Source organism: Dromaius novaehollandiae, chromosome 14, assembly GCF_036370855.1.
Source record: "Dromaius novaehollandiae isolate bDroNov1 chromosome 14, bDroNov1.hap1, whole genome shotgun sequence".
Classification (NCBI taxonomy): Eukaryota; Metazoa; Chordata; class Aves; order Casuariiformes; family Dromaiidae; genus Dromaius; species Dromaius novaehollandiae.
The window spans coordinates 8,452,517-8,479,166 of NC_088111.1; the positions used below are offsets into that span (position 1 = coordinate 8,452,517).

General features: G+C 40.1%; 1 protein-coding gene and 1 long non-coding RNA gene across 3 annotated transcripts in view; one reads left to right on the top strand and one right to left on the bottom strand.

Annotated features, from left to right (window-relative positions):
- LOC112992845 (uncharacterized) overlaps window positions 1-26,650 on the bottom strand; it is a 63,727-nt gene that overhangs the window by 12,506 nt on the left and 24,571 nt on the right. The window lies entirely within an intron of this gene.
- Window positions 18,848-23,641, top strand: LOC112992842 (parvalbumin, thymic). Its single transcript, XM_026116116.2, has 5 exons — window positions 18,848-18,884; window positions 20,663-20,730; window positions 21,542-21,674; window positions 21,948-22,057; window positions 23,357-23,641. The coding sequence occupies exons 2-5, from the start codon at window positions 20,670-20,672 to the stop codon at window positions 23,380-23,382; spliced, it is 330 nt and encodes a 109-aa protein (XP_025971901.1). The 5' UTR covers window positions 18,848-18,884; window positions 20,663-20,669; the 3' UTR covers window positions 23,383-23,641.

Sequence of the window (26,650 nt, forward strand, 5' to 3'; positions counted from 1 at the left end):
TCAGAGATGATAGCGATGAATACAAAAGTAAAGTGAACAAGGATCAAGAGGTTATATAAAAAAGGAGCAATAAAAATGGAGCAAATTTCCTGATGGTGTTACTCAGGGATTTGTCTTTGGGGCAATCCCATTTAATGTATTCCTTCATTACCTAGGAATAAGGTCTAGGCCTGGACTCAAAAAAACTGCATGTGATACTAAGTTGGAAGGTATTGCCAATGTTGAGGAAGACCAGATCGTCACACTGGAATTACATGACCTTCTTGACTGTAGTGATAGAAATTTAATAACATGAAGTGCAAAGTCATGTTCTTGGGATTCATCAGCTGGAAGCAACAGAGAAGAAAGAAGATCTGAGTGTTCTGACAGACTGCCAGTGCCCCAGAGCTGCCAATGTGACACAGCTGTGAAGACAGAGAATATAACGTTAAGATGGGTTAGGTGAGATTTTTAGTAGAGAAGGAAATATTGGTACTACTATGCACCTCATTGGTAACATTTTGTTTGAAAGAGTTATACAATTCTAGGCAACAGTGTCCACAAAAGATTAACTTAAACTGGAATCAGTGCAGACTGGCTATTAGAATGATTACAGAAATGGAGTATCAGTCTTAGGGAGAGATTAAAAGAGCACGGTTTGTTCAGTGTGATAGTGGAACGAGGCTATGCAAATTCTTTATAAATAGATTTTGAAATAAATAATATGAGAAAAAAACTAAGTTAAAGGTTAATATGATCATAAGATCTAATTGTTATATGCTGATCAGCAGTATGTTTAGACTGAAAACTAAAGAAAAGGTTTCTAAGTATTCAAGGAATTCACATATTGACATGATCTTTCAAATAGAGCAATGAGAGCAAGGAACCTAAATAGTTTTAAAATGGAACTTCATGTACCCATGGAAGAGTTGTATGACTAAATAAGCAAATGAGTCTGTGTTCAATAAATGTTTTGGGTATACCCAAAGGGGGTTGAAACAAGACCAAATCTCTGTTTGTTCTGTATTTATTGTGTATGGATCGCATGCTTCACAGAATTTTCTGATTGCCAGTGGGTGCCACTAACAGGAGAAGCAATGTGTTCCTCCTAGTAGCTCCCCATTGCTGCACGGGTTAGCTTCTAGGGGCTTTTTCACTTTCTCTGAAACACTGCAGATTTGGCAGTTGTTGATTCAGTTTCATGTTTGAAAGAAAACACCTGCCTAGGAAGCACACATTGCAGTGGCTGAGATAGACCTACATGAACTAGCGGGTGTTTTTTCCTTCTCAGACAGCTGTGGTTTGTATCTAGGGGTTCTGATATGCAGAAGGACACACAGGGTGGGACCTCATGAGACCAGCTCCTATTCTCCATTCCCCTTTTGACGCATTGGCTCCAGTGCAGCGGCACATTTGAACTAAGAGTGCAGCCTGGCACTCCCTTTTCAAACAAGTTCCACTCTCTTCCATCGCCTGAACTAATTATGGTTTGACATTTCATCCTCTACACCTTACGCCTGAACTTTAGATTTGTTCACTCCTTAAGTGCTTGCTTTTTCTATTCTCACTTAGCTTGGTACAAACCAGTAGTAACCCTCCTGTAGCCCCCCTTGGTAATTAAAACTGCAACATGGGTTATTATAGAGGGCTTGGGAAACTTGTATTGCTTATTATTTTCTTTTCAAATACCCTTGTCCTCTAAGAATTTTATTTAACATCAGCTCTTCAGTCTACAGTCTCTGCTTTATTGATTCTTCCCTCTTTTATCAAAGTATGGTATGTGATAAAAAAACTTCTAAAAGTCTGCTGTGACGCTATGTAAGTTCAAGGACACCACTTCCATACCTTCCAAAGGTGATTCTCTCAACTTCTGCAGAATGGATGAATGTGTTTACATTATTCTTTTCGCTACAGCTATCATCTTCCCCACCCTATTTTAAGAGGAAAGAAAGCCAGAATAGTTACATAACATGCTCTCGACATCAAGCAAAGTAATTGGCAATATTCTGTTTATTTGTTTCCATGCCAAACTGAAAAAAAGTTCTTATCCTACTGTAAACTGCCTGGGCAAATATAATCCTTTCTTGTATGTCTGAGAAGTACTTAGGACAGGCATTCATGGGAATAGTATTAATAACAGTAACAACAACATGTTTACCATGATTTGAACTCACTCTGTTATGTTCCTTTTAAACTCCTTCCTGATGAGATCATAAACTGTCTGTAAGAGCTCTCATGTAGCCCACTGAGATTGTCCATCACACTGGATTTTTTTGTATTTTTCTGGATTTATCAATACATGAAATTGATATGAGTAATTCTGATTTACTCACTAAATCCTCTGTAACTTGTAGCCTGTCAGGATACTGCTTTACTCAAAAGCTGGTATAAATATTAATAATTCCAATAGGTTTTACTGTGCCCTTGGGCTCCTTTGTGTCCCGAAGGATACTGCACTGCAGGATATTTCAAATCCCTAAAGACTGCTGTCTTTGAAAGTAGGTCCTTTACTCATAGGAGGACCCACTTTCTGAGATTTCTGCATAATAGAGGGGTTCTACATAAGGTTTATCATGTGTGGATGGGATGCAGCTACCAAAGCTAATGGGAGCTATTCAGAATTTGATGGGAAAACCAAGACTCCTGGAGAAGACAGGGTGTTAAAAGAATGGGAACTGAACCTCCACTGTGGAAAACTGCTCTAGCACAGAAGTCAGTGGGATGAAGGCTCACGTACAAGATGCATTCATTACCAGGATGAAAGGAGTTTGGGTCATCACAGAGAATAATGGTAGCTGTATGCTTGCCTGTGGCAACCAGAAGAAACACAGAGAAGAAAAAAGCAACAGAGCAGCTGGAAGGGGCAGCATGAGAAACTTCCTTGACTTCGGTGCTAACATTTTCTCTCTTGATTTTTGCACTGCAGGGCAGGATTTAGTGACTTTTCAATACATCCCCGTAAGCCTGCCTTTCTTACTCATACTCACAGCTAACTCAGCAGTGTAAGAGGGGTACCCTTTTGCGTAAAATAATACAACAAGTGTTTTTACAAGCTTGTATTTTGATGTATTTTGGGCCTCAGGTTGTCTGTACAGCTTGCATGCACACTGTACATAATACCCAACAGCATCCTGCTGGGCATTACATTCTGTAGGAATGCATTTAACTCACAAACTGATCCTGCTGCCTCCTGCAACTGAAGAGCCGTTCATCATCCCCTCCCCAGCAATGCCAGAGGCCTTGTCCACAGCCAAGTAGCCACAAGGTGGTGCTCATTAACCTCTGCAGATGCACTGAGAGCTTGGAAATTTTCAACAGCAAGATGTTGAGTAAGGCTAGGGACAGTCTAGTGGCTGGGAGCCAAGCTGAGTGAATACTTCACAACGTATCTGGGTCCTTGGACAAGTGTTTTCTACATCAGTGTTTGCAAATCCTCCAGGTTTAAAGGCTTTACATTTTAAGAAGTCTGATCAAGTGTAACAATCATTAAAGGTAAGATGTGAGGAAGGAAAACTGAGGAGCCAAGAAAGATCCTAACATATTGATATAAATCCTACCAGTGCTTACAGCTTAGTATTTACAGGCTTACCACCTTGTCCTATTCTTCCTGCACAGCTCAGACAACAGAAGCAAAAAGGGGAAAGACAAGATAGCCTAAAATGTGTAGTACAAGATGAACAAGCTCTTGTTCAAATTTTCACTTGTATTAGATTTTTATGTATCTAGATCACTTTACGTTTTCCTGTCTTGTTCATTCCTTTCTCCTTGTCCATTTATTTCTCTTCAGTCTCCTGTCTCTCCCATTTCTACTTCTACTGTATAGTCTACAGAAAACGTAAAGGAAGAGGACTCAGCAAGCCATCCCCTCGCTGGCCACGCACAAAGCTTTGGTCTCTCCATCTTTGCCACTACGGCTGCAGCCGTGCCATATTGCAGCATGCAATTCACAGATGGATCACTGGCTTTTCACTGCGGCCTCTGTTTGAAGAACTGACATTTCATATAAATCTCACAACGAAAGAAGAATAACTAGACATCACTGAGCGCAGTGAAGAGCTCTCCCTGAATAGTTCTTGATTATGATCACAGACCCTGTTAGTTACATTTCTTATGTAAAAGCAGGTCAGACCATGTTTGCTTTATTTAACATAACCATGTCAACGTCTTTTGGAGTCACGCTATCTGTGTTGACACTAGGTGGGCAAGATTGGGTACCTGTCTCTGTTCTTACTGCATCTCATCTCAGAACAGGTGATCTCCCTGATTCCTTGGCATCACCAGCATGTGTAAGGCCCATTCCTGCATGCACTGCTGTCTACAGATGCTATAATTGTATGACTTTTCCCTGGGTAATGCCGACTAAATCAAAATTATGTTTACACATAAGAACTTCTGATTTATTTTTCATGTATCCAGCTTTAGTGCAGACAGCTCAAAAATGCCTTCCCTTCTTTCCTCCTTAACACCTTGTCAGAATTTGATTAGTGCATTACCCTTTCTACCCTTCCAGTACATGCCTTTAAACAACTCATTTCATTCTTTTTCATCCTACTCTTACAACACTTCCTCTCAGGGCAAAATCCTGCCTGCTCCATGGCCACAGAGGACTCCAAACATAATCTCATCCATGAGGATTGACTGCCATGTGGGTGAAGAATTCATTGAACTCACTCACGGTGGTCATCTTTGCAAAGACTAGTTCCCCAGTCATTGACTGGTACGTACCCAGAAGTATAATGGAGCGTAAGGCTGACGCATGCTTGGAATAATACAAAAATCCACTGCCATCGCTCTGTACCATCCTAACAGAATATCGCAGCAACATCAGAGCCATTAAAAAGCCTCAGCTGGCACTGTGCCCACTAGCACTGCCAGACAGCTTTGAGCCACCGCTGAATGCTTCAACTAAGCTAGAGGAGATGGTGTTTCTCCTTCCCCTTTGGTTTTACTGAGACTAGTCAATCACCCAGGTTGATCCCTCTACTGCTCCAGCTACAGTTATCCAACACACCGTATACCTCTGGCCACTGTGAGAGCAGACTGCTCCAGAGCGTTCACTGCTCCAACCGCGTATCTTAAATTATACTCCCTCCAAAAGAGAAGTACCGCGCATCTGCTACAAAAAGCTGGAAGACCTCACTTCCCACCCCAATGCTGCAGTCACGTAGGAACAAGCCCTGAATCTTTAAGTGGCCTTCAGAGATCACAGAGGTGCATTTCTGTACCCATGAGGATTTGCCATTCATTCCTTGCCCCTTTGTCAATCAAAATGATCACAGCAATCAAAGACTCCCAGCAGTGTCCCAACAGTCTCCTGTACCTCCTGTGCTGAGCGGTGTCTAGCACAGTAGGGACAGATGCTTTCCCATTGCTAGTTTCAGTTTTGGGAGGTCTTTACGCCAGCCATAAATGGTTACCTTTAATCACAATTAGGCACCAAATCTTATCCTAAGGAAGTAAGATAAATCAGCTGCAATTTATTTTTATGTTTGTGCCTTATTTTAAAGGAGACACACTGAGAAAAAGTAAATGTGGAATTCTGATTGAGCAGCCGTCAAAATACCAACATTTCTATGATGGATTAGTTTACAACATTACTTAAAACATTCCCTACTCTGGAAAATAATCTGACTTATTTACATATTTATTCTTGCACTGCTCCAAATCTCAATACAGCAGCTACCTCGCAGAGAATGTAGATTTTGAAAGAACCAGATCCAAATAGGAACTTTGTTCTAGAATTGAATCTTTCTCTCTTTCACACAAATATTGTCACTCTATACTTTAAAAGTAGCTGATAGGCAGCTGCCTAAAAATAGGTTTGATTTTTTTACTTTAAAATAAGGAAAAATAGAGAAAACTATTCTCTTATCTGATGCTGAGTTTTGTTTGTTTTAAAAATGTTATTTATTAAAAACTGCACTTTCCTTTTAACACCACAGGCTTTTCTCACACGCCAGTGTTCCCTGGTACACAGCCGGTCGGAAGTTATGTGGTAGGTTTTCAGTGTGGCAGATGCTTAAAGAACAGAATCATTTCACAAGCATCTTTATTTCAGATAGGTATTGAGCCTGTAAAGACTGAGTTACCTGCATACCCGCAGAAATGTGGTGACAGGCCCTTTCTGGAAAAAGGAAGCACCTCGCCCACCTTCTGGAGAAGAAGTGGTTGAATAGGATGGCGAGTTTTGCTGCCAGGCCACTCCAAGCAATCGCATGGTGAAGTACCAGTGAAGAGCAAATCGGTGTACTGCGTTTATGACAAGATGTTAGCAGATTTCACATCTAACTCTGGCTCCCATACAAATTTGCAATCTGCAGTACTGTGCTGGGTTGCCCTTCTTCAACCACAGCTCCCCTCGGGTCACCACCGACAAGGGTCATGTCAGTACACAGCGGGCAGTGCGGATGGAGGGGTAACGCAGCCCAGTGTCAGCATGTCACTTCTTAGCTTCAGTAAGCTGCGGATCTGGTGTCTGCACTGAAGAATGATTCATTTTAAAAGAACGTAGGTATCAAAATGCAGGCAGGTCTCCAACTACACACAAGTTAGACTATCTGTTTCTTGCTGATACAAATTTTCACGCACTAGGGGGGAAAAGTGCCTGTTTCATGCATCACTTTGCACTGGATTGTGTCCAGTTACTTTACTTATCATTATGCAACTTAACCCAGGGCAATTCAACACCCAAAGACAAAATTAGAAATATATAAATATATTTGCACAGTTTCTTTGCCTCCACAACAATATTTGTTTCACTCTCCAACCCAAGATGAACTGTACAGCACAACATGAAGTATAGAAAAAATACAATTTTTTTCTTTTCTGAATGAAGTATTTTGCTGTGTTATCACCTTGCATATTAGCTCAGATGGGAGTATTCTGGTTCAAAATAAAACACCTATCATCTTGATGGCCGGGAAAATTCATACATGGACCAAATCTCTCCATCATAAATCAGCCCTAATTCAGGCAGTTCAACTGACTTCCAGTATGAGCTTTGCCAATATAGGGATAAGCAAGGATTAAGGATTAATTTGAATATTAATATACAGCCAAATTCTGCTTTTACTAGAAAAAAGAACTTACAGAAAAACTCAAAAGAAAAAAATGGGCTGTATTTAACAAGTACAGTTTTTCATCTCCAGAATTAATTAATGGTAACTAGCAAGTTCATATAACATCTTCTAAAGCAATTAAAAAGATTAGCCCTGTTTTACTTATAAGGCACAAGTCTGTGACAACCAATAAATAATAACTGTCCAGGGCCACAGGGAGGCTCAATACCAACGTCAGAATTCAGGTATCCTACCCTGGGTTTTGTGTATGTCTCTGATAAGCATAAATAATTGAAATATAAAGATAGAAATTAGCTGGTGGCAAAGACTACAGCACCTACAGGAGTGCGGTCCAATCCTGTACTCGCTGTTGATCCCTACTGTAACAGAGTAGGGATCTTACTCTTGAATCCCATCATGGGAACAACTCAGCCAGACACTAACCCGCTACCATTGCTGGGGATCCTGCAGTCATTGCTGCCTTGAAAGTGTTTGTTTCCTCCTCGCATTGAAAATTATGGTGTCTTTCTTTGACCTTACGTTGCTCCTCTTGACTGAAAAATAAACTGAACAGTATGGCTAATATTCTGAAGAACACAGCTAACAATGACCACATTGCCACGACTGAAACTTCCCCTTGTTTTGGCAAAGACACAGTCCACAAAATAGACTTAACTAATATTAATAATAAATGGCTTTAACCAGGATAAGGTACATGAGGAAAAATTTGTAGAGCTGGGTAAAAACAAGGACGCTACTTAATTTTAAATTAAAATATTAGAGAAACAAGGGAAGATTCAACTCAGACTAATGATCCACAGCTTTTGGAGCTATCAGGTCCAGCTCATTAAGCAGCTCCCCAATGCTAATTATATCATGATTTTAACAAGAAACATTTGTTTTAAGGCCTGTGGTCCAGATTCTGTTGGCACTGAAGTCAATGGGAATTTTGCCACTGACTTCAATGGAAACAGGAAGTCTCTGTATAGTAGCCATTTATAAATATCATATGTTTGTCCCTATAATTTATAAATGATTGCTCTGCTTGGAGGACTGACTCTCGCTGCACTCCCTGTAGGAAGCAATGGAATTTCCTTGGCATGGATCTGGGAACACTGTGTAGGCTGTATATTGTATTTATTCCTATAAGGGAAAGTTAATTTCATTCTGCAGTCTCATCTGTTCACTAGCCAACACAGAAATGACAGCAGCAGCCTCTGGAAGAGCTATGGCCAGCTCTCACCAGCCAAAAGGACTCTCACTGTGCTACACGCAAGTCTACAGAGGCAGGATACAGGGATATTGCTCTTCTCAGACAGACATGGGGATACCCAGGCTGAGATGCAGTGAGATTTTAACTGGATTCGATTACCCAGAAAAACTATTTCTGGTAAGAGGGATTCATTAATGCAGGTCACAAACAGCTGATTACAATCAGTTGCTATAAAGTGCAGCTTTCTGAGCATCCCCTTCTTATAAAGCTATAAATACCAAAACCCATAATGAAGATCTGACAGAGCTAGCAGACTCCTACACAGCCTGTCTCTCTGTGCACAGGAGAAAATCCTTTCCAAGTGTTATTGACTTTAAAGGATAATATTCTTTTTGTATGTTGTTCAGCTGAAAGGATTTAAATTTCAATACTAAGTTAAGAGGCTACATCTCCAATGCAGAAAAAAACAAAACTTTTGTAAGAATGAAAAGTAAAGGGAAGGATTATAAACAGGAACAGGTTGGCTGTATAATGACTCTAAACAACATTTTATAAGACATAGTTTTGTTTCATAACTACATAACAAATGCCAGTGTTGTCATATGTACCAAATCAGTGTAAAAAAAAAAAAAAAAAAAAAAGAAAAAAAAAAGCTCAAGAATATAGAGACTTTCCCCTTAACAAATTAGGAGATTGATTCCACAATCCTTCTTCACTAAATTTCCATGTACTCCTTATCAGAGACCTGTTCAGAAATTTGCCAAAGACAGAACTGATGTTTCCTATAATTTTACAGCTGTAGGATTTACAATCAAACTCACCACTGCGCAACGTGTCTGCAGAAACGTCAGGGGTGATACAAACCATCTCAGAAAGACCTGGAAAGTGCTCAGGGTTCCTCCAACAGAAATAGCCACAATCAGCAGGGAAAAATTCCCATCACGTATAATTCAAAGCAACGGACTTCAGAACATAAACTGAAAATATGTGAAAACAGGCAAAATACAGACAGTGCATTACTAGCTTGGGGACTGGGGATGATTTTCAATGTTCAGAGGAATCACTTTGCCCAGGTTTTCCAGTGTACTCCACAGCTTCTCCTGGACAGATGCATGCACAGATTTTTAGAGCTCCATTCAAAACACTGCTCTTCAAAACCCCTAAATCTAGTGGTCTAATGTCATCAACTATGAGATTACAGCAAAAATAGGGATTTTTTGTGCATGTTGTGCAGGAGACACAGTTTTAGCTCTGCGCTGCAAAGATGTGCTTTAATCCCCCTCAGAAGACATCCCCTCTCCCTAGCTTGTCAAACTCGCACATTTTCACCGGATTCTTTGCCTACACTATGGAGTCCTTGAGTCTTAAAAAACTGGATGCATTTAAATAAAATGTTTTCAGTGTTTGCATCTCAGAACCATACCTCTTTCCCCAAACAAGCACAATCTGATAAATTCTGAATCCAGCATGTGGGACGTAATCAACAGGAGAAGCTAGTGAGAATCTGGACTCCACTAACACTTTGAGGTATGGAGGCAGAGTGTATTACCCAAGCACAGAACTCAGCGTTTTCGTTAAATATAGCCCTAAACTCTTGCTATGCTTGAAAGTATGTGTCAGCTTTATTTGCATTGACCAATCTGTAATTTTACACCCTGTCAGAGATCCACAAAAACAGTCTGAACATGAACTACGTTTGTTTGGCTCGCCTGAGAGCCTATCCTTTTAGAAAACCCCATGGGCTGCAGTAATATTCGTGGTCTTTTTAAATTTTGCACTGTTGCCTTTGCACCAAGACTGTGCACTCTGTGTTGTAAGCAGCAGCACAGGCTAGATGGGAGTATTTACTACAGTACTATGCAGCTTTGCTCAGTATAGGCACAGCGGGGATAAGGTACATGATCCCTAGAGACCAGAGCTTTGGGAAAACCCTTTAAGGGCCATAGAAAGATTTCTACTTTTCACTTCTAATTTTGGGGGAGAAAATTTCCCCCAAAATAAGAAGGATCCATTAAGCTTCTTATATTTTCTGCTTAATTCAATCCTATTTAAGAATTACATTAGATAACAGCAAAAATTAAGAATATTAAGGGCATTGTCCTTTAATTCTGAGGTTTCTAATATTGATGCCTTTATCTTTTAAATTAAATTCTCTTCCATGATCAGGTAAACAGGTCTGACAGTCACTAAGTCTGCATGGTTCTCTTAAGAATGGTGCTAAAGCCATCATGGGGATTTTGGGTCAGCTGAGACACAGGATATCTGATCCAGCAGATCCTAACTGGAATTTCCTTAGTAGCTGAAACAGTAGAGGACAAGCTGAATTATCAAATTCATCAGACAGCTTAAAATGGTCCTAAACTAAGCGGTGGAGTTAAACATACCGATTTTCTTTTGCTGGGGTTGGAGCACAGGGAAAGGAGGGAAGATCATTTTGAAAAGCATTGCTGGAGTCAAACTCATTTGATTCTAAATGGAGTTAACAGCCATTTTCATATGTAAGCCATTTTCACCCTGACACTTGAAAATAATCAGTAAGAGACATACAAACAAATCTCCCTTTTGCCACTTTAACTGTGAGCATTACTCAGCTATAATTCTATGCTTTCTAAACCTCGCCCATCTAATCTGACTGTACTCAGTATTCCCTGGACACAGACAGGCAGGTTAGCAGCTATATTAGCTCAGCTTGGAGCTTACACCAAAGCCATGTCGTTACAAGCAAGCAGGTTAGGATATTTAGTCTTTAGACTGTAAAACTGTCACAGCAATTGGCCTATCGTCCCATGCTTGCACTCTGAAGTGCACAGCCTAAGGTCACCTGGGGAAACAAACAACTGCTCAGTTTCAATGGGGCCTCCCCAGACCGTTGTATATAAGCAAGAAAAAGATCAACCTCTCTTCAGTTATACGCAATGAGACAGTATCTCAGCTCAAGCAGATTCTGCTCTTAGGAGAAAGAGCCGAATTTCAGGCTGTTCTTTCTGGGCACACTGTGCAGCTCAGTTGGGCTGTGTAAGGTCTTCTGCCTTGCCCTGAGCCAGCTGCAATCTCCACGAGGTGCCAGCGGCCTCGGAGGGGGCTGCTGCGGCGGCAATCACGAGGGAATTCCAGAGCGCCCTGGCCGCGCACTCTCACCTCCCCGGGAATATCCCTACGCACCAGGGTGCCGCGGCCAGTAGGTCTATCCATGTGTCACACCAGCGGAATAGCATAAAAGCAACTGTGGCATTTCTAGCTTACCTCTAAAGATAGGACTTCTGTCTTCCATTTCACCATTTGGTTTTGTTTCTTTACTAGCTGACAGGCTTGATATTTTTGCTGTTCTTGTTAAAAATCTGTCTACACAGATTTCCTTGGAAGACTAGGGGTCACTGGAGAACTGGCAGAATTAGGACACCAAGATACAGTGAAAGTCATGCCTGATTATCAGACCATGTCTTTCACACTTGTAGTTTTAAAACTGGGTGAAATCCAATTCCATTCACCCAGAGGAAATGCTCCTCCCAGAGGGTGACCTGCTGGCCCTGCCAGCAGAGGATGAGCTCCCGTGGTTCCCTTTGTTTTGTCAGTAACCCTTCAGCTAAAGGCTGCCGAGATACCTGGGGTCTAAGCAGAAGTGTATTCTGCAAATAAATGAGCTTTTTGAAAATATTAAGGCACATACCTCAGATGAGCTGGCCACCCCTTTACGGAAGTTATTCGGTCGCAGATCTGCCCGTCACTCACCAGCGCGCTCCCAGGTTACCCCGGGGAAAACGGACCACGCTGACAAAGACAAGGCTCATTGCTTCGGCTGCCCCTTTCCACACGGGCTTTTACATGACCGCTTACAGGTATTTTAATATAAGGGCAGTGGCTTCATATACTAACTTCAACAAGGCTTCAAACAACTTTAGAAGGTCCTTCAATGGATGCATCTCCACCTGTTTCGTAATATCTACATTTAATCTAATAAATTTTAAATAAATTTAATAGAAAAAATATGCTCGGTTACCCAAATATTCATGAACTTTATGTCTGATTTTGTACTTTCCTCCAAAGCATGACTTAAATTCTTCTACTAGTTCTAATAACGCATATGCTTTAATCCCTATTCCAAAAAAACCATTTTTCATAATCAGAAGCACTCATAATTTAAATGACTGCCTATGCTCCTGATGACACCATCAATTATAAAGTTATGTGATGGGGAAAATCATCTGCCCTGATTAGCAAGCATTTTTCAACATCACTGTTAAGTAAAGTTTTATATAGCCGGATCTTTCAGGAAATAGCTGAGGATTTGGTATTTTGAAATTACCTTACCATGATACTCTGAGATAACTGATTTGGAACACTGCTTAGTAAAGGCTTCAGATTTCAGAAGATAATCAAATTTCAGTAACATTCTGTTTTTCACAGTAGTAATTAACATTCCAGCAACAATTTTAAGCGCCAAATTTTGCCCAGAACTACAGCTTGTGCAGCCCAGCTCAGTGTTGCATAGGACATAAAATATATTAGAGAAAATTTGGTCTTACTTTTCAAATTCAACAAAGCATTTAAAATATATTCTACTTCAACACCTGCTTCCATCCACCTCTACTCAAAAAAGGACAAGATAATAGGAAGAACTCAAGAGTCGGCGAGATACCTTCTGCTCTCACCTTCTGGATTTGCAAATCTGGAGGTTGTTATTCAGTATATCCAAATGCTATGTTAAAATATAACGAGTCAGATGCTTCAAAAACCTAAAACTGATCCAAGAATCTCAAGATTTCGTTTGTCCACCTATTTGTTTTCGACAGATTATAGCTCCACTCTGGGGTTATCGCGAAAGTAAGAGAATTTCCCATTTGTGGTTGGCGGGGCTTGTTGTGTGCGAGCAGGAGCCCCGGGCCAATTTCCGAGCATTTCAAGGACATTTTCTATCGTAACAGCTAACTAGTTACAGCCATATTTGAATTACTGTTAAGAAGGAGACAGGTTTCCTGCCCTAGAGTTCCTTTGCTCCTAAAGTTTCCGATTTAGTAAAATTCCTTTTAAAATGTATCCTTTCAGTAAAATGCAGTCAATGCTATAACCCAGCTCAGCTGGAGGCCACCATAATTTAGAGAAAGATTGTTATGTGACTTTATTACTGGAATACAATAAATGCATTTCTTCATTCAGAACAACAGATTTGAAGACGAATTTACTTGACACCTACTGACCGCAGCAATTTGCTGATAGGATCCATAGTGATTATAATGTAGTTTGTCCATAACTGAATAATATGGACTCATATTTCTGTCTGCATTATTCTACAGCATCTAATAAAGCTTGAAATCACTGGAATATCTGGACACTAATGCAGCTGGTATTACTCAGGAGCTACAGCACAAACACAGCACTGTACAGGGAGAACAATGCCCTTTTCTGTCTTTTCTTCCCACTGATCCTTTAAATATTTAAACAGTGGAATCGCTCTATTGATGCACCATTTGATTAAACCAGGCTTAGCTCTTAAATGCTGAATGAATTCTTGTTTCTAAAGACCTAATGCTTTCATATTCAATGCCATTATGTCTCTAGTACCAATTTCCATATTAATTTAGCTCATTTTTCCATAGTCTTCATTCTAATTATTGTCAGTGCTTTGCTGTTTTTTGGCAATGTCTAAACTAGGGACGAGGGAATGCCTCTGAGTCCCTGGGTCTCGGTGCGTGTCACGGACACACGAGCTCCGCATTTGGACAATACCCAAGCACACATCGACCCCTTATCACGCTCCAGTTTCCATAGAAAAGAAGGCCAAGCACACAGGCTGGACTGGAGCGGTGGCAAGTTTTGACCAGTTCCTGATCTCAGCAAAGGGAGGTGCAAGGAGTTAAGTCACACCTCACCATGCACCTATAAATCAGAGTATGGGCTTTGTGCACAGGAAAAGCCTATCTAAGAGTCAATGTTATTGTTGGTTAGCATTTGCTTATTTTGAAATCTAAGAATATATATATATCCTTGACGAGTAACTGCAAGAAGAATGTATGCCACTGCTTTTTCAGCAATATCAGTACCGGATTAGTATACACATGAATAATGCCTCGACTCTTATTTCACGCTCCTGTAGCTACATAACTGCATGGAGTTGTTTGTTTTAGTGGAATACACTGCTTACACAGTGTGGCAAGTAGTACATAAGAATATACAGACAGGCTCAAAAAACATCTGAGTTAATTTCAAATGTAAATATATTTGAAAGCCTGCTGCGACTGATGATTATTTATAGTGCCTAAAACCACAGCCATGGACCAGGACTCCACCGGGCTACGCAGGGTAAAACACGGACCAAAGACAGTTCCTGGAATAAGGTCCTTCCACAGGGCTGTTACCAGTCTCAAGTTGAAGAGTTTTGTAACACTTACAAGAACAGAACAGAGCAGATGAAATGCTGAGCAGAACTCCTGCTTTCAGGATGTAGCTTCGCTTCTAACTCAGCTAGAGAAGATTGCTTTGACAGAACTGCGTTTATGTTCTACTCATAACACATGACTATCCTGCACACAGGTTTTTATTGGCAATTAGATTAGGATACTTTCAAATATAGGTAAGCTTTTTTGCTACGGAACTAAAGCAGGAAAATTATTTATTCTGTATTCCTTCTGACCCCTGCTACATGTAATTTTTAAACTATGGAAAGAGTCATCCAGAGGTTAAAGTGCTTTGTCCATTTATGAATGATTCCAGCAGATTAAACAGGCTCAGGAATCTATCAGCTCAGAAGTCATTCTGTGTGAGCTTCTCTTCTTTCAAAAAAGCCTTTTTTTCCCTGCGTTGATACATGAACATTGTCAGAATGAATTAGAAATGGAAGTGAAATAGTCTGGATTCAAAAATCTGAAACTGCAGAACAGTCATATCTGGTTCTATTGCTACAGTATATCATTTACATAAATTTTACATCTGGATCAAATTTCTCTCGAATTTTTGAATCAGAATTGAAATTGCCTCTCACAAATTTCCTATATGCAAAACCAGAAAATATCATCAAGTTCTTAGAATCTCTGAAAATCCGCCTCAGAGGTTGAAGCCACTTGATATTAGAATGATAGCTAGGAAAAAATAAATTACTTAATTTTTGTAATTCATTAAAGTTTGCAAAATTAAACAAATGGTATTTGGTACATTTTCCTTGTGCAGCTTCCTCACCACAGAGCTGCTGTTTCAGTGTTTCCCTTTTTCAGCACTTTATTGGGGGGATTAATATCCTTACACAAACACTTCCACATGCAATGTAGTTACAAGCCGACTGTAGATGTTATATTTAGTAATATATACCTAAAACCACTCACAAATATTTCCAGCTCACTCCAAGAGTTATGTTCCTAGAATGACAAGAGCACAATGCCTTGATACAATTACACAAAATTACAGTCACACAATTTCATCTCGTATGTTCCCAAAGCAAATTACAAGCTGAACGAATATTCCATTTTCCCCATTCACATGCCATCGGTTACATACGACTGGATAAATACACTGCAGGAGGTGATTTCTTTGCGTTGACTAGTGAGTGTGGATAATTCTACCTAGTGGAATGCGCAACAGTGAAATTCAGCGCTAGCACAGAAAGGCCGTTCAGGACTAAAGACCCCACTTCCCATGTCCCATCTCATGAGCGTTCATGGAAAACCACAAACATAAACAGGGCAACCAAATCAGGCTTTTTTAAATTAAAGCAGGCAATCACAACTGTTTGGTGCACTTCCATTATTCTATTACGCACATGAATCACTTCAGCACGCAAAGAATGAGAGGAATGTAAGTCACGAATGGAAGTGAAAAACTCAATGGAAAATTATGATGGCCTAAAATACAGCCTGTCAACCTGGAGAGGTAACTTTAGGCTTAGAAAGAAAAAATGAGAGTGGTATTTACAGCATTGCATTACAGAAGAAACCTTCTAGCAGGCAATGAGACTTAAGCAAACTGAAATGCTCAAGTCCCAGGATGTCAAACTGCTTAACTGTGTCAACCACACCATCTGAAAGGGATAGCTTTTCCTTACTTCCTTACTTCCCTCACTTCTTGCTTCCCCAGTTCTTCTCCCTGCCAAGTTGGGTGGCATCCGGAAAGTTACTAATACTATTTGATTTAAGAAAGTAAAAATGGCTAGAGAGACAGATGTTTTTTGCAATCTCTAATGTAGAGCTTGCTACTAAAATGGCAGTTGGAGGCTGGTTGTAAATAGAGCTAGATGATCCCTGCGCATTTCATCCTCCCAGCCAGTGCACGTGTTCTGGATCTCTAGTGCCTCCAATCTCACTGCAAAAGTGGCTGCAAAATTTGCCAGAGTCTGAATGCAGCTCTACAGGCTGGAGCCATAAATCATATGACATTCATGCTTTATGCGTAAAATTTCAGAAAACAAAGGAATCACTCTGCTACAGCACGCTTCTAAAGATTACATCCTTGTGTGATTCGCATACAAAAGTTCAAACTAATGGCAACAGTCCACAGGCATTAAGGGAAATAACAGCAATCAATGCTATTTTTAAAAGGAAGAGTGGGGGCGAGGGGTTAACATATGTGGAATTAGCTCTAGGCAAAATGAGAAGCCATTGCATCTAAAATCAAATGCATTCTCTGAAATAGACACCGGAGCCCAAATTCCCATGCAGACTCCTGCAGTCCAAGAGTTTCAGCAGAATTTGGCCTTCCTCTTAACTTAGCTTCATTAGGTCATATCATGCCATCAATTTTTATGTTGAACGCCCTACTTACTTCACATCAGTTGTTGGCACTATGTAGGCAATTTTCCGAATTGGAGTGGGGGGGAAAGGGTGGTGTGTGCAGGGGAGAGGAAATTTGTTCCCATGTAGAATAAGTCATTTCTTAGAACAGTTTGAGGGGAGAAAGTGACATTTGTATCCCTTCTGCCAGATGTCATCAGTGGCAACAAGAGCCAGGATCAGATATCTACCCATTAAATTCTTCCTAAAATTTTTCAGCAGCAGCTGGTCAATATCCCATTCAGAAAACTGGGAAAACTGACGGTCTGCACACGGCCATTCTTAACCAACAGCTCTTCCCCATCACAAGAACTACCTTTATGTGAAACATTTTCATGGAGGAAATACATACAGTATTTGTAAAGAGAAAAAAAAAAAACTTGTAGCAAAATTTTTTTACTGTGTTTATATGAAGTAACTGAAATAGCAGCCCCATCCCCTGGTATCTTTTGCAATAGTCTTTTGTCTCTTTTTTCATCAGCTGCTGTCAATGTTGGATGGACTAAGGTCCCAAAGATATCTCACTTGCCTCCTTTTCTGCCCCAGAAAATTTGCAGTAATTTGTTCGTGGTTGGCTTCACTGCTTGGGTAGGTTTGCCTTCTGCCTCAGAGGGAAACGCTTCTGAGAAAAGATGCCTTGATATTGCCTCTGACATTAAGACAGTCTCTGCACTGTCACCTCTTACTGTACCACCACCTCAAGGTGTGATGCCATCCCCTGCCCCTGGCCACAAAACCATCTTGTGCTGTCATCCATATGAATCGTCTTTCGCTGTTCTGCTGCCTTTAGCCACAAATGAGATCCAAGCTGACAGGTTCCTAACCCTGTTAGGCTACACAGTTCATGACAGAAAATTGAGATGATCCAATTCTATGTTATCTAAAGAAAAAATAAACTACACAACAGAATATTTAAAAATAGCACGGGGGAAAATTCCCCTGCACACACCAAAAAAAGCTACATAACAGAGATCAGAAGGCAGGTTACAAAACTGCAAAGGCAATCCTCACATACGCTTCCCCGCAGTGATGCTACCGTCAAAATTTTCTCTCCGTTCTCAAAGCAAAGATGCTCCGCGCAGGGCTCGGGCTTTTGTCTCAGGGGCAGCTGGGAGACCCCCGTCCCTGGCTCTCCGCCCAGGCGGCCGCGGGGACGGCAGGACCCGGCAGAAGTCTAGGATTTTCTGGGGCAGCATACCAGACGCAGCATCCTCCCCGCCAACTGCGCCAAGGGATTGACCGAGTATTGTTTTACCTCCTGTAGCAACAAATTCACTGTTTTTTTTCAAAACAATAACAGATCACACATTTTGGGAGACAACATGACTATTATTTTCCCTAAATGGTTTGTTAGGCAAACAATATTTGAACAGGACTTCTTTTTTTCCCTTTCAGTGCTCAAATGATTAAGCCTCTATCACATGCAGTATCTACAGATAATATAACAAATTATCATATTTAAACATTCACTAAAGGCATCGCTTCAGGAGTTAGTACTGCTTCACTTCATCTGAGTCCTGGGATCAAGTGTCTCAGATATTGCTTTTTTTTCTTTCTGCCCTACATCATAGAGAGAAGTTGGTATTTTCTGCTTAAATCAGAAGAAATCCAATACGACTCAGTCCTTTTCATGTATCTAGCCACTTATCTTGTTTCGTTTGCAAATATCATATGTATTCTCTTGAGATAAAAATAGTGCAAGATGATTAGTTAGGCAAGTTCATTTGACACCATTCCCCCTTCGTGACGCTGAAATCTAAAATCTGTATATGGTATACAACTTAAAGTATATATATGCAAGCTCAGCTCTGGTGGAGACACACAGCAAGTGCTTTCCTCATAACCAGACTGCTTCCTTATCCAGTCAAGAAGACCGCAAAGGTAAGCTGATTAGATCTCTGCTTTCAGAAAAAGAAACACAAAATCAAAATGCTCCCTAAATGGAAAGCACCTATGCAATTAAAATATATATATTCTTCTAACAGCTTCTGGTCTGCCATACCTTTACAATCTAACCTAGAATAGAATCAGCATTCAGATCACAGGATGGAAAAAGACAGGGATGTTTCACCTCACAGCAAATGAGACCATGCTGCAGTTTTTAGGTTTTCCTCCAACTTTCCCCTCTGTTTTTAACCCTGTCAGCAGTGAGAATTAGGTGAATGGCAGAGCTCCAAATGATCTCGCCAAGCACTGAGAGCAAATACTTTGCACAAGAAGCCACTGGGACAAAATAATTGATGGCAAAACAGAAGTAACTCATCTGCCTTAGCTGGAGGAACATCCACGGCCATCAGCATGAATTTGTCCCATTGTCTCCCTGCACCTTCTGAGATACTCAAAAGGAGTCTGAAATGACTGACCATTTCCTCTGTTGCAGACCAACAGGTATTGAGGCAGCCGTTCGATTGCTGGGGCAAAGTTTCAACCTCTGTGTAGATCTCAGCCTCAGTGCATAGACCATAAATGGTGACCAACACTGGCTTCCTTCTCACATGAATGCTGCTTTCTATACTTAGACAGGAAGGATGATATTGTTGAAGACTCAGTTTGGGATCCATGAAATCTGAATTCTGTTCTCTTGTGATTTTCAAGAATAACTTTTCTATGCTTCAGCCCCTTCCTGAACTAACATGGGGCTGCCTCACAGTAATGTCGCAAGTTTTAATTTCTAACCAGCCTTCGTTGGTGTGTACTCTAGAACTGGAAATGCATTGATGCTAAGTTCACGTTAATAAAATTGACTGGAAATTCAGGCCTGTAGCGTTTGCTTAAGCAATATATACTGCTTTGGCAAAGACTATTGAGACAGTTGGTGGTTGAATGGGACAAAGAGTATCTTCTGTCAAAGGCTGCCGTATGAGAAGAAAATGCCTCCTCCCTTCTATCAGGAACAAGTATTAAGTCTCCATAGCTCTATTCTAAGCACATCAGTATTTTGAAATGCCAAAATCTGGATAAAAATCTTGCTTACTATAATCTACACTGAATCAAGAAAACCACAGTTTAGTTATGAAGAGCAGTTTTTCATGAAGCTGCCATGAAATGAAGTCTTTTTGGAGGCAGTAGCCCAGCAGGCCTAATGTACGGTACATTTACTGTGTGCAGTTAAACAGAGGAGGAACTTTATCAATTTAGGTTTCTTTAAAATGAGTAAAAATAATTTTATTTATTCTATGCTATTATTTTCATTCTTTGTAAAGATCACTACATTTATTGACAATAATACTAGCTTTAAAAAATTCTAGTTTAATTTGTTCCAGATATAGTTCCAGGGGATATATTTGGCCCTATCTTTTTTGTATGCTGTAAATACACGTCTATTTTAATTGAGCAATAATCCACCTCCAGGAAAACCCACACAGAAGGCCTGAAGTTTTGTGGTGCTAGACACCTTTGATTCGCTCTCTCCCAGCGCACTACAGGCATCAGATCTTCCGGAGGCCCCACGCTCCGGCATGCAGAATTCCTCCCTCATTACCCAGCTTTAAGTGGAAGCACCTGCTGCAGACATCTGCTACAGTATGCGCCGCTTACAATTAGATGAATAATGTCTCCCCTATCACATACTGTCACAGCAGCAACTTCAAATAGAGCCATGAAAGAGGTAGGGAAGTCATTTTAATGACTAAGTAGCTCACATTTAATTTATTTTACAGTTCAACAATGGCCATGACTGACATCCTTTCTGCTAAAGATATTGAATCTGCTCTCTCCAGCTGCCAGGGTAAGGAATGGTCTCTCTGCAACCAGAAGATGCATATCATTTTTACATCTTAAGATGACATGCCTATCATTTTCCCTTTAGATTCCTTCCCCGTGAGATCTCTTTGTATCTCCATTACAGTATAACCTCATGAATTCAGAAAGTCTTACAAGTGGTTATTTTGTGGGTAACGTTCCCTGAAAAAGCAGCAGTTAAAGGGCAACAGTTTTAACCGATATAAGGCTGGCTTAACTCTAAACATTACTTTAATTTTTAAAAGAGTTGAAGACCTAGATTTAAATATTTAGCCTTCTCCTTCAACATGTCAACAAAAAGTCTGAGCTTGCAGAATAAAAATGTCATTTCTGAAGTGATGAACAGCCTCTGCTCTCTTCCCTGGCAGGATAAAGCCAAAAATTTTCCAAATGCTCAATGAGCTAAAGACAGTGGATTACTTAATCTTCTACCAAATCCTTCACCAAAGTAAGGGCTAAATGGAGATGAAATAAGAATTACAGGAATTGGTCCTTAAGCCACAGTTGCATCCTCTAAACATTTATCATTAATTGCATGTGACACACTGCAAAAATCCTGATTTAGCAGAATGTGCATGGTAGCAGAAAACATCAAACTGGCTGACAGGATGTATGACCACAGGTACAGAGTAATTAAAAAGGGAAAGCATATATTATATTATATTTTGCTGCACTGGGAAACAAGAGAAACAGGAGCAGGCTGATACTTAAAGAAAAGAAATACATATTTCCAAGGAATACATACAGCAATAGCAAATTCAAGGGAAGACACTTAAACAACTTCTTGTTTCTTCCAGCTGCTGATTCCTTCAATTACAAGTCTTTCTTCTCCACGGTTGGTTTATCTAGCAAAACTCCTGATCAGATAAAGAAAGTTTTTGGAATCCTTGATCAGGACAAGAGCGGTTTCATTGAAGAAGAAGAGCTTCAGTAAGTAGTGTTCGGCTTCTGTGTTCCTTTAGACAATGTCGGCCTCTGAACTTGCCTGATGCCCTAGAAGAAACTTGCTGCTATTTTTAAACAAAATGCAGCATCTTGTCTTTCACTGAATCTGTGTGGATTTCCTCATATACTAAGTGCAGGCATTACACATAACCATATTTTTTGGCCTGGATTTAAGTAAGAAAAACAGAAATGCCAAGTTGCCAAGGAAATTTCAGAGAATAAAATTCAAGCACAGTACACTACCCTGTTCTATTTCAGGCTGTTTCTGAAGAATTTCTCTTCAAGTGCCAGAGTCCTAACCACTGCGGAGACCAAGGCTTTTCTGGCTGCAGGTGATACTGATGGCGATGGCAAAATTGGAGTGGAAGGTAGGATTTTGGGAAACTTGATCAAATTGGTATTTTAAAACGCATGCCTTTAGAGTTACGGTTAAACTGCGGCACCCAAGAATTCATCCAAGTAGTTTGGCCTGGTACTTTCTGTCACAATTTTTACACTAGCAAATACGCCTTCGAATTCATAGTCATAGCTTTATTCCTGTTTGATCTCTGTTGCCATGACACCACATTTAGTCCCAGTGTAGAGCCTGTTCTTCCAGCCCATAATGACAGCTCTGTGGTTAAATTCTGCAGTGAGGCTGGTCCATTGACTCAGCCTGCCAGACTTTTAAAACATCCAGAACACCTATTCGTTCTCCAAATTTTAATTCTGGCAGTGGATGCTTCTGGCCACGTGATACTTTGCTTCTAAGCACACTACCACCTAGATGTACTTATTTCTCCATCTGTCAAAGGCTGGCCAATATTACTGAGTGGATAATTCAGTAATCTAAAATAAGTCTGGTAATGCTTTTGAAGGATAGAACTGCTGCAATGCACCACAAAATTCTGTGCCAGAAAATTATCTGATCAGTGCAAACTTCACTGGGCAGCCCTTCTACGAGAAACTAAATCAAATTCCTTAAGAAAACCTCAGAGGAATGATGTGGACTGGCCAGGTTATTTCTTTTAGAGGTTGCACCAAAGGAAAATAGGACATTATGCATCATGTATTAGAGATGAAGTCACTGAAAACTGGGCTGTCTCAGCTGAACTGGGACAGGTGGCAATAACTCTAACAGACACACGTGCTAATCTTAGCCAGAGCTTGGGAGGAGAGAGAGATACACTGTTGAAGGAATTTGCTTCAGCAGCAGATTTTGCAGCTTCTGTTTATAAGGCCCAAATAGGACATTATTTATGCAGACCTTAGCCCTCAACCATCCAATTTCCCATTCTGGAATTATATCTTTACTAATATTTTTTCTTTGGAATAACAAAACCAAAACAATCCATATTGAAAGCTATAGGCTTGTCCTAATTCACTCTCTGCCACCCTGCTTATTGTCAGAGTTTGTAACGGGTTAAAGACAGCTTAGCTTTAGCTCAGGATTTCCTACGAATATGAATTTACAGATGCACTCCTCCTCTCAGCACATACTCTTTTCAAGGAGTGAAAAATCTGTTACGCCCCCAGCATCTCAGTTTAGCAGTACCTTGTGCAGTGTTATAATAACTTTGGGAGCTCTCCATGGCTAGGAGTTTAGGACATTTTTATCTATCTTTTCTAAAGATGTTAAAAACCTCTTTCATCTAGCTTTTCCCTTTCTCACTTTCTTTCGTCAACAGAATTCCAGTCTCTGGTGAAGGCATAAACAGCATTAGACCAAAGGCAACCTTGGACTGACTCTTCCAATTACCTCCTCCAACAAGCACCTCACACTCAGCATGTGTTTGTACATTTTTATATTGTTTCAAGGCATTAGCAAAATCCCCATGTATCAACTCCACACCCAGGATTGCGGAGAGATCTTGCCATGTACAAATGTTTTGGTCGCGTGGTATTGTTACATTTCCATTGTAAAGAAGGCACTTTGTGATTTTTGTTGAAGTTCTGGCTGGAAGAAGGGAGAAAAACATAAAAAAAACTTTGGGGGAAAAATTGCTTTTTTTTATTCTCTCTGTTTAGGTTTTCTATCCCATACTGACTCGCCACTTCACCTCATAGACACAGTTCTGATGATGTTAAACAACATGACATCTTTTAAGGCTTAACTGTCCTGATTTGGTGGAGTTTTATTTCTGCTTAATTCTCTGATCCTTGAGGAAAAGAGATGCTAACAAGATAGCTAAAAATAATCTATATTCAGTTCCAGTGCTGAGACTATGAGAAAAAAAAAGAGGAGTTGACATGTAGCTCAAAGCACAGAATAAATGTGTGGGTAATTTTAAAAAATCAAATACTAGGCTACAGCACATATCCTCAGAAAGTGTTTATGGCCTAAAATGCAACTCTCCCTTAGGAAGATTTATCTTTCATGAAATCCAAGGCAGCTGTGAGATAGGGGAGAAGGTTCTAATCCCAACTGCCACTGTCAAAAGTCACAGGCCCTTGGTTACACAGGCCACAGGACTGGGGGGTTTCTGTTAATCACGAGCATGTTGCTTATTATCTCTGAATACCTATAAAACTATAAGACCTTGCCACATTTGTAAAATTCTATGTTTGCTACAGATAATACAATAGTCAGTCTTGCTATTTGATTATCTAATACCAAACAGTAAAAATACTATTCATGTTATACTGTTAAATAACAGCCATTACTCAACCCATTTATTATAGTGAATAATTATCAATATAGGCTATAACATTAGCAATTTACTTAAGTCTGAAAATGATTAAGAACTATTCTTTCTTTTGCTAAGTCTCATACAGGGTTTAGAGCTAGCTATAGCATTGTCTTCATTAATGCACAAAGTAAATAATGTTCACGGTTAAACGCAGGGCTCAGCAGACTGAGTGGATGTTGTGCATTTCTGGCTGAGTGGGTTGGAAACTTCCCTCCCAACATTTAGTCGTCTCCTTCCCATCCCAACCATGACATGGTTCCAGCTCACAAGCAGAGTACCATTTTAATACTCCCTGCTGAAACTGGATAATTATAACATAATTTGGCAGCTGTTTCAAAAAAGAGAAGAAACAAAGCCTTCTGCAACTTTTATGTAAGATACAGAGTTGGCATTTCCATGAATTGCAAGATGATTATGTGAGGCAAGTACAGCTCACTTATACCCAAGCATGCAAGAGAGCTGTTTGGCAGATTTAAGACTGTTAATGCAAAAGAGGAATTCTAGCAATCAGTCTCACTGAAGCCTTGGGAGAATTATCATGAATATAAATCCTAATTCTATCCCCAACTCCTTTGATGTTAAATCTGGGTTTAAATTATAGCTCGTGTTAATTGCAACAGTGAAATATTTTGCATAATGAAGAGACTCTATCGGTTCCTTTTACCTTCTTCCTTTTCCTACCCACTGAAGAAAAAATCCAGAGCAACCCAGATCTGCAGCAATATACAGATATACTACATTATATACATTAGCTCCTCACACTAAAAATCACTAAAATATGTCAGTATTCCAAAGCAGCTGGCACGCACGGGAATACCATAGGTGACAGAGCTGATACTGCATTCCTTGCACACCTAAAAGTCTAATATGGAATGCAAGAAATGCAAGAAATGCAAGACCATATAGCGACCCATCCTGTATTACAGAGAGGCTAGGCAACTGCATGTCTCTCCTGTCTGTTGCCACAGAATTTTTTTCTGTGGGTATTAAGTACTTCTGAGAATTAGGCAATTCCTGTATATGTTGCAACTCTAAGTAAAACTTAGAGAATCTTGTTCGTAAGAAAATCTATTCTCTTTGAAGAGTAACTCTTGGCAACAAGATGAGTTTTAAATCTTGTTAAAGCCATCCAGCCACTTTCCTAGTAAGAAATTATAGTAAAACTCCAAAAAGCCCCAATTCTAACTCCCCACTCCCTGACTGGTCTGCAAAGACAACACTTATTCTCTGTGAAGTCTTACGTTCACACTAGGGTCAACATTTTTAGAGCCGAAAGAATAATTTCCATAAAGAGGGAACAATTTCAATCTGTTGTGTGACGGAAGCATTAACAAATCAAAATAATATACCTCATTTTGCATTTAAAGATATATTTTAACAATTACGGCCCTACACATACGTGTGTAAGTGCCTGCAGCAATCAGCTACAAAGAAATTTGAAAAAACATGACTAAGCCTTATGCTGCATTCCAGACAAAGCACCGAAGGCATGTATTAACTGTCCCTTAATGCATATCCTGTCATAGCATATTGCCACAGAATAAAGCAAACAGCAGATGTGAGAGGAAAGGTTCTGTCATTCACTCACAGAACTATGGAAATTCATAAAAACATCTCTAAAGGAAAGTTTTCTTGGAAGTCCTTTAAGTGAATTTAAGTTAAGCCAGTGGTAGCCTTCAATTTTCTAAAGAAACAGCAAGGACTGTTCTCTGAACTGGGATGCTGTCATAGTGTTAGAGAAAACCTGTTGACTACAGCATATCTATCTGGATGCCATCTGAAGTAGTAATGAGACATATGGTGATATCAGTGTTACCACAATTAAGGCATAGTATCATCCCAATTAAGGAACAGAATCACAGAGTAATTTAGGCTGGAGGGAACATTTGGAGGTCTCTGGTCCAACCCCTGAATCAGAGGGCCAACTCTAGAGCAGACTGCTGTAAGCTTAGTTTGAGTATCTCCAATGATGGATGTTCTACAATCTCTCTGCGCAATCTAATTAGGAATTAAAGCCTTTAAATCAGACTTTTATGAAAACTGAGTACACAAGGAAATCCCCAAGATTCTACCATAAACTGTTCATGCTACACCAAAGCAGAAAGGATCTAGCAACATCCTGTATATCACACTGGTATCTTGTCCTCAGTTTATGAAGTAAGGCCATCCTAATCAGTATAACACAGCTCCATAATTCCCAGGATAAAAGAAATGTTGTATGTACACAAACTTTTAGCTTAATTACCTTTACTTAAGGTAATTAAAGAGTGACCCAAAATTTGAACAGCAGAG